Here is a 16439-nt window from a genome sequence, read left to right on the forward strand (position 1 = left end):
TGGGGTCTCACAGTAACGAGGCCATTGCTTAGCCCCTGAATCATGACTGTACGCAGTGTTTGCTAGGGTACGCGGCCGCCCCCACAAATCCCCCAAAACGAAGAAAATGCAATAAATTGTCAAAAATTCATTGCATTTCCCCCCGGCCCCCAACAGGAAAATTCCTCTGTGTGGCCATGCCTTGAACCATAATGCATGGCCCTACAGAGGACTTTTTCCTGTTGGGGGCCGGGGAAAATGCAATGAATTTTTGACAATTTATTGCATTTTCTTCGTTTTGGGGGATTTGTGGAAGGGGCCGCGTACCCTAGCAAACACTGCGTACAGTCATGATTCAGGGGCTAAGCAATGGCCTCGTTACTCTGAGGCCCCAGGATAAAAATCGTGTCGATCAGCTATATATTAGTGCCGTTTTGTGAGGCATTAATCCTCATTACTGTCAATTATGACTTAAGGACGTAGGTCCCTTAGCTGATTAGCATAGTAGCACACATATGATTAAGAAGTCACGCAAAACAAACACTCGCACATTAATATTCAATGTATGCCATTATCTAGATCTATTAGAAATAAATAATTTTTTAAAAATCCTTCCCTAAACTGGGGTAAAAATAAATATTCCACCATTATGACCAACAGTGTACATGCAACACAGGAGATTATAATATACCCGATGTGTGCATCAATCATGCCTATATTTGTGACAAGTCGTAATTCCTGCTCGTAAAGAAAAGAGACAAAAATAACTGCCAAAGTGAGTGGGACTGTCTCCGCGCGGCATTTTATTATTCATTTCCAATTAGGATAATTCAGAGCTCTTAAAAGGATGTATATTCACTCTGGAGTCTGGATAGAATGAAATTTAAAAGATTAAGCTGAGTTCTGGTCATGCCATTTCATTGTGAAACAAACTGTGTTTTTTTAAAGCGATTGGAAAAGGACTGATATCCAACTGCTGATGTATAACACAATACAGGAGGCAGTCACGGTTCCACGGGGGGGGGGGGTGACGGGCCCGCCCCCCCCCCTAGCAAAAAATAAATAAATGTGTTTCTTCTCCCCCGCCCCCCTCTTACTCACCGGCTGGACGATTCGTTGCTAAATATTTCCTCACAAATTGGACAAAAAACAAAAACTAAAGTGCTAAGTTGTCTTTTTAGGGAAATTTGGAATCTACGATAAAGAGCTAGATATAGAAGGCTTAAAATTAAAGGAATGATGTAAGATGTGGCCTGTGAAATATAGAAAGTTTGGAAATTAGTTGAGAATTGAGATCTCTATTAATGTATGGGAACGAAATTGATTTTGGTTTCACTTAAAGTTTAAACTATACAAAATGTTGTAAGATATTGACCAATTACAACAATCAGTTTGAAGTTTATTAAAACCATACAAATATAGAGAAGACATGCGCCCATTGTACGAGCACGCAAAGTCACGGTGATAATTATTGTTTCATTTCCTGACATTTCGAAATCTAATCAGGATGCACTAAAATAGTTTGACACGTCGATAAGTTTTTCGTGGACATCAATGACGCGACCCTTCTGCATGGCCTGTGTCTCTCAAACAAATGGCGTAGCGTACGTGCTTCCCGAAAATGAGGGGCACTTGTACTTTAGGCCTACATGACATCATGGGTACGGGGCATCAGGCTTGCTACTCGATGGGTGGTTGTAGCGTATTCTCTTCCACGTTCCTTCCCCCCTCTGCCCCTCCCCGTTTCTAGATTCGCCTCCCCCCCTTTTTTTTTTGGGGGGGGGGGATTGATAAAGGGGGCAAGTATCCCTACCCCCTGAAGCTACGTCACTACCTCAAACTTTATCAAGTCACTTCCCTTACAATCACTGGTCCGTGACTTTCCTTAAAATTCATAATACATTTTAGCAATATTTGTGAAATCAAAAATTGCATACCACATTTTAAAACGAGATATTGACATTACCCCCCCCCCCCCCCCCCCCCACCCACACACAAAGGGAAATGTCATTTTGGTTTGGGGCGTGTTTGTTATTGACCATGGTGAGAACAAGTACTGATGCAAGATATAGCTGATGCAAGAGGTAAGGCCACGTAGTTTTAAAGTTTTTTTTTCCTTTTAATTCTATAGTTTGTTGTCCGTCGGGAACCTTATCCGAATGACGTGGAGAAGTTTGAGTCACAGCTCTTTTATGGTTTTATTTGAAACAGCATGATCAGCTATAATTGTGGAAAATAACCATAAGCGACTAAATTCTTTAAAAATAGTATGAAGGGCAAAATACAATGATCGATAAGTGCTGCTTTGGTTCTGAAGTTGTAAACAAACTTTGTTGTGAACAAGTTATAAATAAAAATCATCATCTTTAATAACTGTGTAGACAGTGTGTGATTGGAATAAGAATAACAGGAAATGCTTAGAATAGAATAGAATTTAAAGAAAATGAAAAGATCATGCAGGTCAAACAAAACACATGGAAAGATCGAGGGGCCATCATACTTGAATGAAACGGGGGGGGGGGGGGGGGTATTGAACTATATCAACTATGTGCAAAGTGTATTTGTATAATTACAAAGAAAACAATAATTATATATGAACAAAAATGTAATATCTTTGTTTATCTTTCTGTTTGAAATGAAATAAATATGAATTGAATTGAATTGAAGAAGGCATCATGTACCTCTTTAAACATGGAAATTTCGTCATTTTATGGCACTCGTTTCAAACGATTTAGCACATGGTCTAAGCCTGTTGTCTATCGTTTGATGGTTGTGAAAAGAATGCCATTATATGCATAATAAAGAATAATCGTGAAGTAAGACGGCGTCGTTTATTTTCTTATTTAAAATAATTCTGCCCGCTATCATTTTATATAATCAATAAAGGGCTTGCATGATCTGATCATGAAGTAGTGGAACCAGGCCCGAGATATGATCATTATTAATTTTAAGAACTCCAGTATATTTGGTCATATGCCTATCAGTGCGAGTCGTAATTTATCAAAATATCACTAAATGATTTGTGAGGAATATCGATAATACCGCTTTTCAGTTGGACTTTCTGATGCAAGATCCAAGAGGACCTTCTATTTATAAACAACTTCCACGTGTCGTTTATTGCGTCACAATGAACTGCACACACCAATTAGTGAATTGACCAATCACAACCTCGGTTGATGACGTAGCCTCCCGGTATTGCAGCCAATCACAAATCGACACGGTGGCCTATTCGCGAAAACTCCATCATCTATTGATTGTATACACAATTTCTGTTCATAAGGGAGTAGGCAAATAAAAACGACATGTAGAAGACGACAGAAACTCCTCTTTCAGATCGATTTTTGTTGCGAACGGGTGGGTTTAACCCTCTCCAAACAGATATATACCCGAAGGAAGTCTTTAAGAGGCATTCAAGATGGCTTCTACGAAAATTATTATCGCGACTGTCCCCAAATCCGACCAAATTAAAGCGTTCAATATGTTGCCTGCTTCAAGGAAGGCACATATTCTGCAGCAGATGGCCGCAGCTACGGATGTAAAACTGGGCCTGCAGACCCCCAACCGCAAGACGGCGATGCCTGATACTAACCCGGCACCGAGAAAGAGACAGAGATTGACACATCTCTCGACTGAAGAAAAAATGAACAGAAGGTAATTTTGATGTTTAAAATTGACGTTTATAGGGCAGGCATATGTTATTGATTGTGTCAGTCTTACAAGTTGTATGGGAAAGTATGGTCAAATGTGTTTTTCTATGTTAATAACGGCTTAATGCGCTGAGAAAATATTAATTATTATCGTTGTCAAGCTCGGCATGAACGAACCGAACAGCTGATTGCATGAACAGCTGTTGTATTTTTGTGTAATGTGATGGGGTAGGTCGTAGAGATAAGGATTTATAAGTTCATTGTGCTATGTTGACCAAAGTGGATGTAGACTAATCGATATTGATCTTTTGTCAAGAAAAGAAGTTTTTAATGCAAGAATAATGAAAAAAAAAGGATATCAAGTGAGTATGTGACCTCTTTGTAAAACCCAACCTTCCCCCCTGCAAATGTCTTTTTTACCTTGAAAAAACTTTAAAATATGAAAACTGTTCATGCCTGTAGTGTAATTACATTCATCATCCTATGGGCCCCCTCACTTATTGTAAGGGCATCAACATTCAGATACAAATTTAAAGAATTACAAACATTTTTTAAAAGCTTTTTCCTTTATTATTATAATGAGCTAAAAGTAAAACAAGTTGATACTTCTGTCATATTTTCACTAAAATAAGAGATTAACAAGTAACAACAACAATATCCTTATTAGATTCCATTCTAACCCCTATGAACCAATTCATGGTAATAATCGTAATAGAAAATTGTGAGTATAATAGCAAGTCTACTTTTGCTATAAAAGATTTGCCAAACAAAGTTCTTTTATCATTTTACTGTCCCTGACTTCTTGAAGTGACAACGTTTTATTTATTTGAATGATTTTGTATAGGAAGCTGAAGAACAGAGTAGCAGCACAGACAGCAAGGGATAGGAAGAAGGCTCAGTTTGATGACCTCGAGGCCGTCACAAGCGTCATGGAGGCCAGAAACAAACAACTTCTCATGGAGAACTCCCTCCTGAAGAAACAGAACAAGTCCTTGCTGGAAGAGAACAAAGAACTAAAGGAACGTCTCCAGGAAAGCAAAGAAGAGACGCAGTCAGTGGTAGGTTTTCAAATTCAATTTTGTTTTTCTTTTCTCAAATGGTGCTTGTTCTTAAACTGTAATTTTTTCAAATCCATTGAATGATGTGCTGAAATTTCATTTGATTCATGTACTTGTTTAACAACGCATATCTGGATGTAAAATTAAAAAAATTATTAAATGGTAGCAGCCAGTCAAATAACTTCATGATTTATTTTTCATATTCATGAAATTACTGTGAAATGTTATTCTGGTACTTTATGGGCCAACTTCTAGAACTATTATGTAAATGGTAGCAAATACCTGTGTTATAAAGAAAATGTTTGCTTTTTAATCTGCTGTTTCAGGTCGTTTTGGATCATGGCTATTGCATGGAGTCCACCCCCTCCCCCATCAGTACACATCCGACCGTGAAGAAAGAGGTTGATGTCGAGTCACCTGGGTCCGCAGCACTCATTTTTCCTCCGCAGCAGGAATCGACTCGACTCTTCCTCACCTTCCTGTCGACGTTGCTGATGTGGAGTCTGACGACGAACTTCTGGGGCTGCTCGGCCAGCTCAACCAGGCAGCCGTCAGCGGAGCCATTCGTCTTCTCGGCCCAGAAGGACAGGACGAGCAGCAGGGAGGAGGAGCCCTTGTGTCTGGTGACGCGCAAGACCAAGAGCAAGCGCAACGCCGGGGATTGGTGGGGCCCACAGCAGCAGAGCTGGAATCCATCAAAGAACTGATCCAGTTTGACCACGAGTACTTGAAGCCTGTTCTAGATGTTCAAAATAAGAGCCTTATAAACGGAAGCGATCTCGTTGCTAATGCATCCTTGACGCAAGATTCAGCTGAGATCCCACAGACGATGGGTATCAGAATAACCAGCGATCGTATTACACAGATTGGTGAAATGGACACTGTACAATCTTTCAAGATCGAAGGAGAAGATGAAATGGATCTTCTTCTCGCCATGGGTACCGATAAAAATACTTTTGACGACTTTGAAAGTATGAGCCCTCTAAACTCAGACACTTCCTTGACATGTGACCTCAAAGAACTTATGGGATTGGTCTCCCCTTCAAAGGACTATGATTCTCACAGCTTGAGTGGAAGGAGTGACTATGGATCCGGGTCAGACTCTGGTGTCAGTGATGCCCCCAGATCTCCATTTAGTGATGAAGGGGGTCCTCTAGGGTCTCCTGGCCTAGGAGATAGCTTGTGGGAAGAATCGTTTACTCAGTTTACAGATCTTTTCCCTTCACTTGATTTGTAAATTTTATAAAGTAAAAGTCCTTACATGTATGTCCACCTTCATTTGCATTCCCATAGTATTTTTGTTTTATATAGTTCAGAGTTTGAAATTGGGGTAAAAAGAAACCAGGGTTACTTAAATTTGCATGTGAAGAGCCATATTGTGTCAAATCACATTTAGTATGTGCTCATTAATCAGTAGTATTACTGTATGGTATTTTAACTGTTTCTTCATTGAATTTAGGACTTGGTTTGTAAAAATGTTGTCCCCCCCCCCCCCCCCCCCCCCCCCCCGGAAAACAATACACACAAACAAACAAACAAAGATTGACCATTTAATTTCAAGAGGAAATTAAATGGAGCTTGACTTTTTAGAAACAGATTTATGCATTCCATGTATTGCAGACAAGTTTGCAGAATTATGCTTACAGTGTTTATGTCTCAGCTTCTGTTATTGTTATAAAAGAAGTGCTGGGAAATAATCCCATGTACATTTTTAACTTATTATAATGAGAAGCCTCTTATTTTTCAAAAGTACTATTATTAATTAAGGTTGTAATATAGCTTACATGAATTGCCTTTAAAGTACAATTACATCTCTTTTGATTGCCCTGCACATGTCATTTGCTTGTTGTTTTGTTGACGGCATTGTACAGAGAAAATTATTTTAACAACAAACTCAATTGATTTGACCGACTTCATTTATAATGAAGCCTATAAATGTTTATGTGTATCTTGATAATAGTGTACCCAGGGGAGAAGTAAACATTGTTTTCACCAACATTGTAAAAAGTATTTAGAGTCCATTTATTTGTGAAAACAGTGATCCTTCATCAATCTGTGTAAGCTCGCATTGTAAATAGTGCATTTATTTTGAACATCTATTAAAAAGGCTAAAAGCACAACTTTTGTTCTAGTTTTGTTTCTGTTACATAATCTGTCATGACCTTTTTTTTGGTCCTATTTATGTTTACAACAATCTCTCTCTACTCTCTCTCTCTCTCTCGCCCTGTCTTCCTCAATGTGTGAGACTATGCCTCCCTCAGGGTTTCTGTCTGTCTCTCTCATTCCTCTCCACCCCCCCCCCTCTCTCTCTCTCTCTCTCTCTCTCTCTGTTTCTCTTTCTTTCTTCAGCCTGCCCTTTTCTCATCCAATCCTGGCTCTCTCCTTCAACAATTCTTAATGTTGAGAGTGTAAAGATGCAAAACAATGTACATGTATCGCTTCTTTGAAAAAATGGATGTTAGGTGATGAGGATCTCAGCTGTAATAGATTTAGAGAGGTAATTACGATGATCAGATGGTGTCGATAATGATGGTGGTGGTGATGATAATGTGAGGATGATGATGATGGTGTTGCTGCTGATGATTATGGAATGGTTGATGACATGACGGTTGATAATGAATGGTGATGATATTGAGGAGGAGGGAGGAGGATAATGTAATGGTGATGATAAGGATTAAGCAACAGATGGATATGTGAAGATGATGCTAATGATGATCCTGATAACTATGACGATGGTGATATTACTGTAGGCCTACCTTACAGATAACAGAAATATAAGATGGACCACAATACATTATACACTGGAGAAGAAAAGATGGGTAATTGAAATAAAAGAGAAAACTAGGAGAGGAGTGTATCTAGCAACTTAGCCAGGAAGTGGGAGGGGGTATAATCAGCTGTCTACCATTCTGGTGATATTCCCCTTTCATCCTGCCTTGATAAATGTTTAAAAATGCACCCGCAAACAAATTGGGCCTTAAAAAAAAGATGTTGTATTGCCCTTTGCGACCCACCCCAAAATCTTGAAATCTACGATTGGCTTTTTAAACTGAGGTATATCGATCAGCCCAAAGAGGGAGTTTAAAAAATAAAAAAATGAAAAGATTTCCTACCGACCGACCCATGTTTTAGCACCTAAAGGGCAATACAATATTATTTTTTTGTAGGCCTTATGACAATAGATTTCAATGTTTAATAACACGTTATAAGCTCCATACATGGTGAATAAGAATCCCAAATGTTGCCCATAATATAAAAATGCTATTTCTATAAGCTCATTACCTTTGTGTGTGTGTGTTTGTGTGTGTGTGCGAGCGTGTGTGCGTGTGTGTGTGTAGTCCCATATCCTGAATTCCCTATTGAAACCAATAGTCCCAATAGCTTATTTAGTATATTTTTCTTAGGATAACTTATTTAGTATATTTTTCTTAAGTTGAGAATGTTGGCAGACATCCACTGAGTGAGTACTGTGTGTGTGGGGGGGGGGGGTGGGTGGGTGGGTGGGTGAGTATGTGTGTGAGTGGGTGAGTATGTTTGTGTGATAGAGGGTGAGTATGTCTGTGTGATGGAGGGGGCAGGGAGGGGGCAGGATTGTTTCAGTAAAATTATCTCCAGATTTGTTTTTTTTTGTAATATATAAGTAAATAACATTTACAATTGACATATTATGTTTAGGTACTTATACGTTTACCTTGTTGCTAAGTTATATTATACTGCAAATAAGTTTGTGTTTAATTATGTTTATGTCAAAGCATCAATATTGAACACGTTTATTTTATTCAATTGTATGTCATGGTTTGTATTACACATCTGGAGAAATAAAACAAAATTGTTAAAAAAAAAAAAAAAGTGTTTGTGTGTGCCTGTGTGTTTGTGTGTGCGTGTGTGTGTGTGTGTGTGTGTGAGGGGGTGGGTGCGAAAAAGAAAACTAGATTATCATTACTATTGTTATTATTATTATTATTATTTTAGACTTATCTATTATTATTATTACTAGATCTATAATTGTTGATGTTTGTGTTTTATTATGTTTTATAGAATATCTGCAACATTACTGCCAATGATAATTCTCACGTTGTATATGCCATCTATCAAAAGGATAAATATAAAAAGAAAAGTGGGGAAGCGGAGATAATGAAAGTGCGAGATGAAAATAAACAAATAAGTATGGAACGCTCATTTTGCTAAAAAAGAAGAAGTGAATATTCGCACAGCTCCATAGACGTAGTGCACAGTTGACAAAAACCATGGCCAACAATCCGTCAACAGAGAGTGACGTCGCTAAGAAAAAGCATTTCCGTAAAAAAAATGATGACCCTTTAGTTCTTCCCAAGAGCGCAGCAGGCAGACAGCGTATGCAGATCGAAAAATTGATGAGAAATCCTGTAAGTAAACCCAAGTTTAGTTATTTGAATGCGAACATTTGTATTCGTTATTCCTGTACACATTTCGACTGTAGATGTAATGCTGTTTCAATGCGAGACCGCATCATAAGGGATTCGCAAAATGAACGTGTGTTACTTACTGTTACTTATGTCAGGGTATGATATCATTTTGATTTTAGCTGAAAAGTCATCTTATTTATTATTTTGGGCATATTTCCTTTGAATGTCAGTATTTTATATACTCGGTAGCTAAATTGTGAATGTAAAGATGTAAAAAAAAACAAGTCTTTTAGTTTGTTAAAGACAGTTAGATTCTAATAATGATGAGTGATGCGGTGATGCCCATGTTTTTAAAATTCAAATATTACTTGTGATTTTCGCCAATTTTCCCTCAGTTTCCTTTATCTAAACTTATATAGCCCCTCTGAAGTGTTGGGAGCCCCAAATTCTCCTTAAAAAATTGGCAAATTTCACTTATGTTAAAGAGGATTGTCAGTTAAGATTTCAGAAGAAAGACAAATATCGATAAAAAAAAAATACAACAATTGCACATTCTTTCACCAGTATTCAACTTCAAACACATTTGTCCTTGTAGAAATGTGTCCTAAACGACATCCTCTTTCACATTACCGGTTTTGTACTATACAATTTAAGTGAAATAACATAAAAAAATCATTGTAAAACATCCAAATAGGCTATAGCGACTTCAGCTAATCTGCCCGTTTTCTTGTGCACGCAATCAAATTGGCAATTAACCCTGTAACCAATAATCGGATCAGGGGCCGATCATCAGCAGATCAGTTTAAATTGGATTATAAGTTTTGATCACCAATTAATACTATCAGAAAATAATCAGAAAAAAAGAAGAAAAAAATGCAGAATTTTTTTTTCAAGTTTTGGGCTATAAAATTACTTTAAAAAAATCCATGGCTAGGAATGTTCGTCAGTTGGAGTTGTTGTAGACCATGCTTGTTGATATTAAGTGTCTTCTCATGACTTTGAAATTAATAATATGCTAGCCGTCATTTTGGATTATAATGTAAGCATGCATATTTTTCCCATTGTCATTTATAATCCAAGGTGGCGGCTCACATGTTTTGCCTCTTTTCTTAGACTAATATTATTAATTTCAAAGTCATGAAAAGGCACCTACTACCAAAAAACATGGTCTGCAACAACTCTAAATGACAAAATACCGGTGATCCCAGTTTTACATGTTTTGGGGTATTTGATAGCCCAAAACTTTAAAAATGTTGGCATTTTGTTTTCCTTCTGATCATTACAAAAAAAAAACAACAGTTAAAGGCATGAAATTAGTTTTAAACATGAACTACAACAACGTCAAATGAGAGAATTATCCAAGATATGAGTAAATTTTAGGAATTAGAGTGCTCAAAATTTCAAGTATAACGGTAAACAAAAATGAAAAAAATGTTGAACCGACAATTTGCCGATACCAATCAAAAGTTTGAGGGTGTTGCTCCGATCTGATTAATGCCCCAACTTGCAGGGTTATTGGCAATCACACACAAAATCTACCCTCACTAACACCTACATGTACAATGTACATGTACTTCAGTCTCTGTATAGAAGCAGTCAGTGGTGGAACAATCATCAATGTCAGAGACTGAATCTTTCAGTCTAGTGTTTTCTCTGCATTAGTTTGTTCAATTATTCATTTCTTTTGACGCCAGCACTTTTCTGATGAGATTTTGATTCTAAACTATATGGCACTATATGGCATTATATTCCATTATATTCCACATACTAAGAATCTTGCACTACGATTGGTCAAAAGTAAATCACGTGATGAAAGACAGATCGCCCATTATTGATGGGAGAAGCAAAAGGTTCGTTACACTTTGTAGATAGTACTACTATCTACACAGTGCAACGTACTTTCACTGAAGATAGAGGTACTATCTACAAAGGGCAATGCACATACGCTATCTATCCTCAGCTTCGCTTCGGAAAGATAGCTACATCCAGATCGCCTTGGAAGTGATAGTTTGTCCCATCACCTTCACCAACGGTAGTTATTTGCTTACTATTTCTGACCTTCATCTGCAGGATAAGCCAGTGTACATCCCAGACGAGAAGAAGGAATGGACTCCGAGAGCTCCTGCCGAGTTTGTCAGAGATGTCATGGGTAAGTTGACTGATGAACGATTGGCATGATGATGTAACAGAAGTCATTTGCTTTTGGAGGTGTTTTTTTTAGGGATGGAGCTTAGCAGGTAGAACAAAAGTAATAGAAAAAATGATATAACATATATATGACATAAATGTGATACGCTTTTTAAAATATAATGTCACCTTAATGTCACAATGTGCCCACAGTACCAGTGTGTTTTGAATGACATGCACAGAGGAAATGACACTTCCTAAGATTGGCAGGCATGAAGCATATATTAATAATGCACTTCATATAAATTTTTGCAATTAAAAATTGATGTTTGATCAGCTGTTAAAAGACTAAACAGATCTGATGAAGTTTGTAAATTTTGTATTTATGTTATAGGGCCTCCACGGAAAACAGTATTTAACTACTGATGGAGCCACCCTACTAAAAAAAGACTAATCAATAAATAAATATTGGTAGACCATCTCCCTATGAATCGTCAATCATGTTACCAGTAAAACGTTTGGACATTCTATCATGAATGGTCATCCATCATTGTTGAGGAATTAATGTTGTGAACAATATTGTTTTTAAACAGCAAGGAATGACCTACATGTGAGGTGTATTCTGGTATGAAATTAATTGTATTCATTATATTGGATGTTTCTAAGAGAAAGAGAAAGATTAGAATATTTTCCTTTATTTACTGTATAGGAAGTTATTTGTCATGATATGGGTATAGTTGCTAACTTAATGATTGAGAAGAAAAAAAACTTCTCAGTGAATCAAAGGGATAAGAAAAGAAAACCACTAAAAGGTTATGGAATTCAATTTCAACAGATTTTGTTAAAATATACTATTTAAAGTACATACTGTTTTCAAACTTAGAAAACAAAGCGATTTTGTTATATTTCATATCTTTTTTGTTTTTATTTATATTAAACTTAGGATCTAGTGCCGGTGCTGGGAGTGGAGAGTTCCATGTCTACCGTGGATACCGTCGCCGAGAGAACGCCAGGCAAGCTTACATCCAGGTTAAAGGAGAAAAGGTAGGGTTGCTCTTTATATAATTGTGTCAGAGTATAACCATGCTGTAATTTTTAATATATCTTAGATGAAAACATGAAAAGTATAGAAAGTGATAGGTGAAATTCTGAATTGATGTTTCCAGGTACCAGATACTGTACATGTACAGTATATATAGAGGATTGATATTTGGGCTGACAACACTTTGAATATAATTATTGTTAACCAACATTAACCATTAAATGGTTGAGTATGCCCATTGTAATCAATATTTACTGAAATTAAAGCCTTCATGACATTGAGCTTTCTACCTGCAAATCCATGAATTGCAAATTGGGGATGAACATAATGAGTAACACACTATATTATATCCTTTAAAAAGGGGGGGGGGGCATACTGGTAGAATGAACTTTAGTGTGTGTGTGTGTGTTTTTAAATCATAAAAAGTACTTTTGTGCATGAAAATTTAATATCTTATCACAAATGTTCAAGGAACTTCATATCATTACTGTTAAAATGTAGGATGAATTGGATCGTACCTACCACGAGAAGCTTGAAGAAAACCAGAAATTAGCTGATAAGAAGACGGCCAAGAAACGTGCCAAGAGGTAAGGGTCTAAGCCTTTTCTAAAAAATTAGGGTGACATCTACTTTAAGAAAAGAAAATGAACTTGTATGAAATTTTTTATTTGAAAGGCTGCACAATCAAAGAGAGAAGTGCATTTGAAAAAACGTTTCATCGCTCAGGACAACAAACTGGCAATATTTTGCATGATCCTATTATGTATGTGTATCTTTTCTTTGAATTTAACTCTGCAGTAGTAGTCTAAATCAAATAGTTTTGATGATCTGCCTTTTGTTGCCGTAGTCATGGACAGAGCAAAATTAAACTAGATTGAGGTGAAGGAAATTGTATTGAATGTATGTCCCATACTTCTAATATTACACCTTTTTCAGATATTCCATAACAAGATACAATCATGATACGTTTGCAACTTATGGTAGCAGTTGCTGTGAAATTTCTTTTCTTTCCACATACTTTGATATTTTATTAAAAAGTTCTTTTACATTTCAGAATCAGGCACATGTTAAGTGAGTAGAGCATGTATCGGACTTCTGACAAATATCAATTTTTAGCTTATTTTAAGAAGCAACTGGCTGCATTGTTATTTCAGAGGTGTATACTAGTACATGTGATCACTTACTACAGTCAAACCTGCTTTAGTGACCACCTCGTCCTCAAAGACCACATTTTTTGTTCCCTTGAAAATCGTTCCTCATTGAAACATGTACTATAAAAGAAACCTGTCTACAAAGACCACTTTTTGTGTTTCCCATGGGCGGTTGCTATAGACAGGTTTGACTGTCATTATATCTCCTTTGACCTTTTTTCATGTCATACAATCCCTCTGTACTACCCCCTCACACTTCTCTCATTTTCACTCTTCTCTCTTTCTCACTCTTCTCTCTTTCTCACTCTTCTCTCTTTCTCACTCTTCTCTCTTTCTCACTCTTCTCTCTTTCTCACTCTTCTCTCTTTCTCACTCTTCTCTCTTTCTCACTCTTCTCTCTTTCTCACTCTTCTCTCTTTCTCACTCTTCTCTCTTTCTCACTCTTCTCTCTTTCTCTCTTTCTCACTCTTCTCTCTTTCTCACTCTTCTCTCATTCTCAATCTTCTCTCTTTCTCACTCTTCTCTCTTTCTCACTCTTCTCTCTTTCTCACTCTTCTCTCTTTCTCACTCTTCTCTCTTTCTCACTCTTCTCTCTTTCTCACTCTTCTCTCTTTCTCACTCTTCTCTCTTTCTCTCTTTCTCACTCTTCTCTCTTTCTCACTCTTCTCTCATTCTCAATCTTCTCTCTTTCTCACTCTTCTCTCTTTCTCAATCTTCTCTCTTTTTTCACTCTCTCTTCCTTACTTTTCTATTCATGTATCTTTCTGTTGTGCCATCTGCAGGTTAAAACAAAAGCAGAACATGCTAGCAAAGAAGAAAAAGAAAGAAAAAGCGGCAGAGAAGGGTAAGAAAGTAATGGTGTAATGTATTTCTTTCTTTAATTTATTTATATACAATGTATTTCAATTGATAAAATAGGAACAATCATTTCCTTAAGTGATTTCTGATAAGCCTTGTTCACATATAATACAGTGAAATGAAACAAAAAAATGATGCAGAAAATTGTGCAGGGTTAGGGTTAATACTATTGGCTCTTTGCAAACCCAAATATATGGCTATTACATTTTGAAAAGCATAATCCTCTTTGTTACCCTTGTGTTTGCCCCGGTACTTACAACAAATTTTTAGACCATTTCAGATGATTGATCAGATGATTCAATCTGGGGAAATGTTAGGAAGGGGGATAATGTTGGGATTAAGATTATTATAGAAGTAGATCCAATGTCTATGATTGATTGTTTGCTAAATTCGTCGCCTGGCTGGCAGAAGGGCGTTAGCTCAAATTTCAGGTCAATTATGAAGTGCTAAGCAGAAGGGCATTAGCACTAAATCGCCTCAAACTTTTATAAAACTCAATTATTTCCAAGAAAAAAATTGTGGCCGTGTTCTACTACAACATTTCTATTAGTCTTTTATGTTTTAAATCAATTTTCAGGGCGGAAAGCAGTTTAAATAAAACAAATCTCTGAATGCTAATAATTGAAAAGTAGTTTTCGAGTCGCTCGCGCGCTAACGCCCTTCTGCCACCGGGCCGACGAATTACAGATTGATAGATGGCTGTCGTGCCCAAAGCACCAGAATGTGTTCCCAGATTATACTTTCACTTTCAATGCTTATTCATCCAAAATTCAATTCTCCTTTGAATTCTCTTTCAGCCAAGAGAAAGGGAGAAGGATGTGAGGAGGGGAGCGAAGAAGAGAGCAATGAGAGCAGCAGTGATAGTGACAAGGAAGATGCACAGGATAACTGCTTTGTGATAGGGGGAAAATGAGAAGAAAGTGATCCTGTCACCATATGCTGTCTGTAAGATAGACTGATGAGCAAAAGATCCTTATTGAGATACAACCGACAATCTAAAGCGTGTGTGGATACCATTATGGGGAAGTCAGAACTAGATGCAGAGATGCAGACACTTAAAGGCTGTGTTATGGATGCAGAGATGCAGACACTTAAAGGCTGTGTTATGGATGGAGAAGCTATAGGTTCACTTTGGGATTGGACCAACAGTGCCGTGAATGCGTGGATAGTGGAAAGTGAAGATACCAAAATGCTGTCTGATGGACTTAGAAGCTGTAGGGTGACTCCAGGCAATGTGTCCCTTATCACATTTGTTTTTATTATCAATTTTTTTCATTCAAAATCAAAATATATTTGATTTAAACCAATGAATAATGGCAGTCACACGAAAAGGAACCAATTGCCATTGGTCATTTAAAAAAAAACACTGATTTCTTTTGATAAAATAAATGGGGAAAATAAAATGTCATTCAGGACAAATTGAAGATCATTTTGAGATTCTACCAACGATCTCATGCTTGTTTGAACAAGTAATGTACACAATCTTGCTTGCATGTAAAGCTACCTCATTGAGTTATGGAAGTAACCGAATGACCCAGTTAACCGTTTCCACATGGAGCTGACACCGTCATGCTTCAGTCAGTATGGTGTTGATTAAAAATTACGGTATAGCCTGTTTGTTTGTAATGAGAAAGGAGAGGAGTGGGCTTAAAAAACTAAACAATGGGCCCACATGTAAAGGATACTGCAGTGACAGTCAAAGGGTGGGTAGGTGATATCTTCTCCTCAGAGCCAGAAGGGCTGAAGTGATCTCTGTGGGAATTCTTATGGGCTTTTCTGGCACCTGACATACATGTATAGTGTTGGCATGCATAGAATACATCCATGTCTGTTGATATGTGATATTGTTGGGTGACAGCCAGATGGGTATTAACTCTCAGAACCTATATCGGGTATTGTTAACCATATCAGACATCTGAGCAGGGCAATTTTTAAATGTTATTGCCCTCAAGGTTTGATGGATAAGCCAACAATATTACAATATTTTAGCCCGCTCAGAAAAGTCAAAGGGATTTTGTGTGTTATTTGCCGGTCAATATGGTTATACAGTAAACCAATGAACAAATATTTTAGCCCGCTCAGAAAAGTCAATGGGATTTTGTGTGTAATTTGCCGGTCAATATGGTTATACAGTAAACCAATGAACAAATATTTTAGCCCGCTCAGAAAAGTCAATGGGATTTTGTGTGTAA

General features: G+C 37.2%; 2 protein-coding genes across 2 annotated transcripts; both read left to right on the plus strand.

Annotated features, from left to right (window-relative positions):
• Positions 1-3234: 3234 nt before the first annotated feature.
• On the plus strand, positions 3235-6804 carry LOC586069. The gene is given in 4 exon segments (XM_785864.5): positions 3235-3630; positions 4471-4684; positions 5011-5362; positions 5365-6804. Coding segments are annotated over 4 exon segments (1359 nt in total). The 5' UTR covers positions 3235-3394; the 3' UTR covers positions 5922-6804.
• A 1912-nt stretch (positions 6805-8716) lies between these two features.
• Positions 8717-15708, plus strand: LOC586116 (PRKR-interacting protein 1 homolog). Its single transcript, XM_785912.5, has 6 exons — positions 8717-9069; positions 11140-11218; positions 12140-12240; positions 12740-12825; positions 14172-14233; positions 15045-15708. The coding sequence occupies exons 1-6, from the start codon at positions 8932-8934 to the stop codon at positions 15158-15160; spliced, it is 582 nt and encodes a 193-aa protein (XP_791005.2). The 5' UTR covers positions 8717-8931; the 3' UTR covers positions 15161-15708.
• Positions 15709-16439: the final 731 nt, after the last annotated feature.

Source organism: Strongylocentrotus purpuratus, unplaced genomic scaffold (genome assembly GCF_000002235.5).
Source record: "Strongylocentrotus purpuratus isolate Spur 01 unplaced genomic scaffold, Spur_5.0 spur5_scaffold_2, whole genome shotgun sequence".
Classification (NCBI taxonomy): domain Eukaryota; kingdom Metazoa; phylum Echinodermata; class Echinoidea; order Camarodonta; family Strongylocentrotidae; genus Strongylocentrotus; species Strongylocentrotus purpuratus.

Excerpts from the sequence above, each read along its gene's own strand:
- LOC586116 (XM_785912.5), top strand. The coding sequence starts at position 8,932 with ATGGCCAACAATCCGTCAACAGAGAGTGACGTCGCTAAGAAAAAGCAT. Across the intron at positions 9,070-11,139 it reads AAAAATTGATGAGAAATCCT|GATAAGCCAGTGTACATCCC; the intron begins GTAAGTAAACCC and ends CTTCATCTGCAG. Across the intron at positions 11,219-12,139 it reads GTTTGTCAGAGATGTCATGG|GATCTAGTGCCGGTGCTGGG; the intron begins GTAAGTTGACTG and ends TATTAAACTTAG.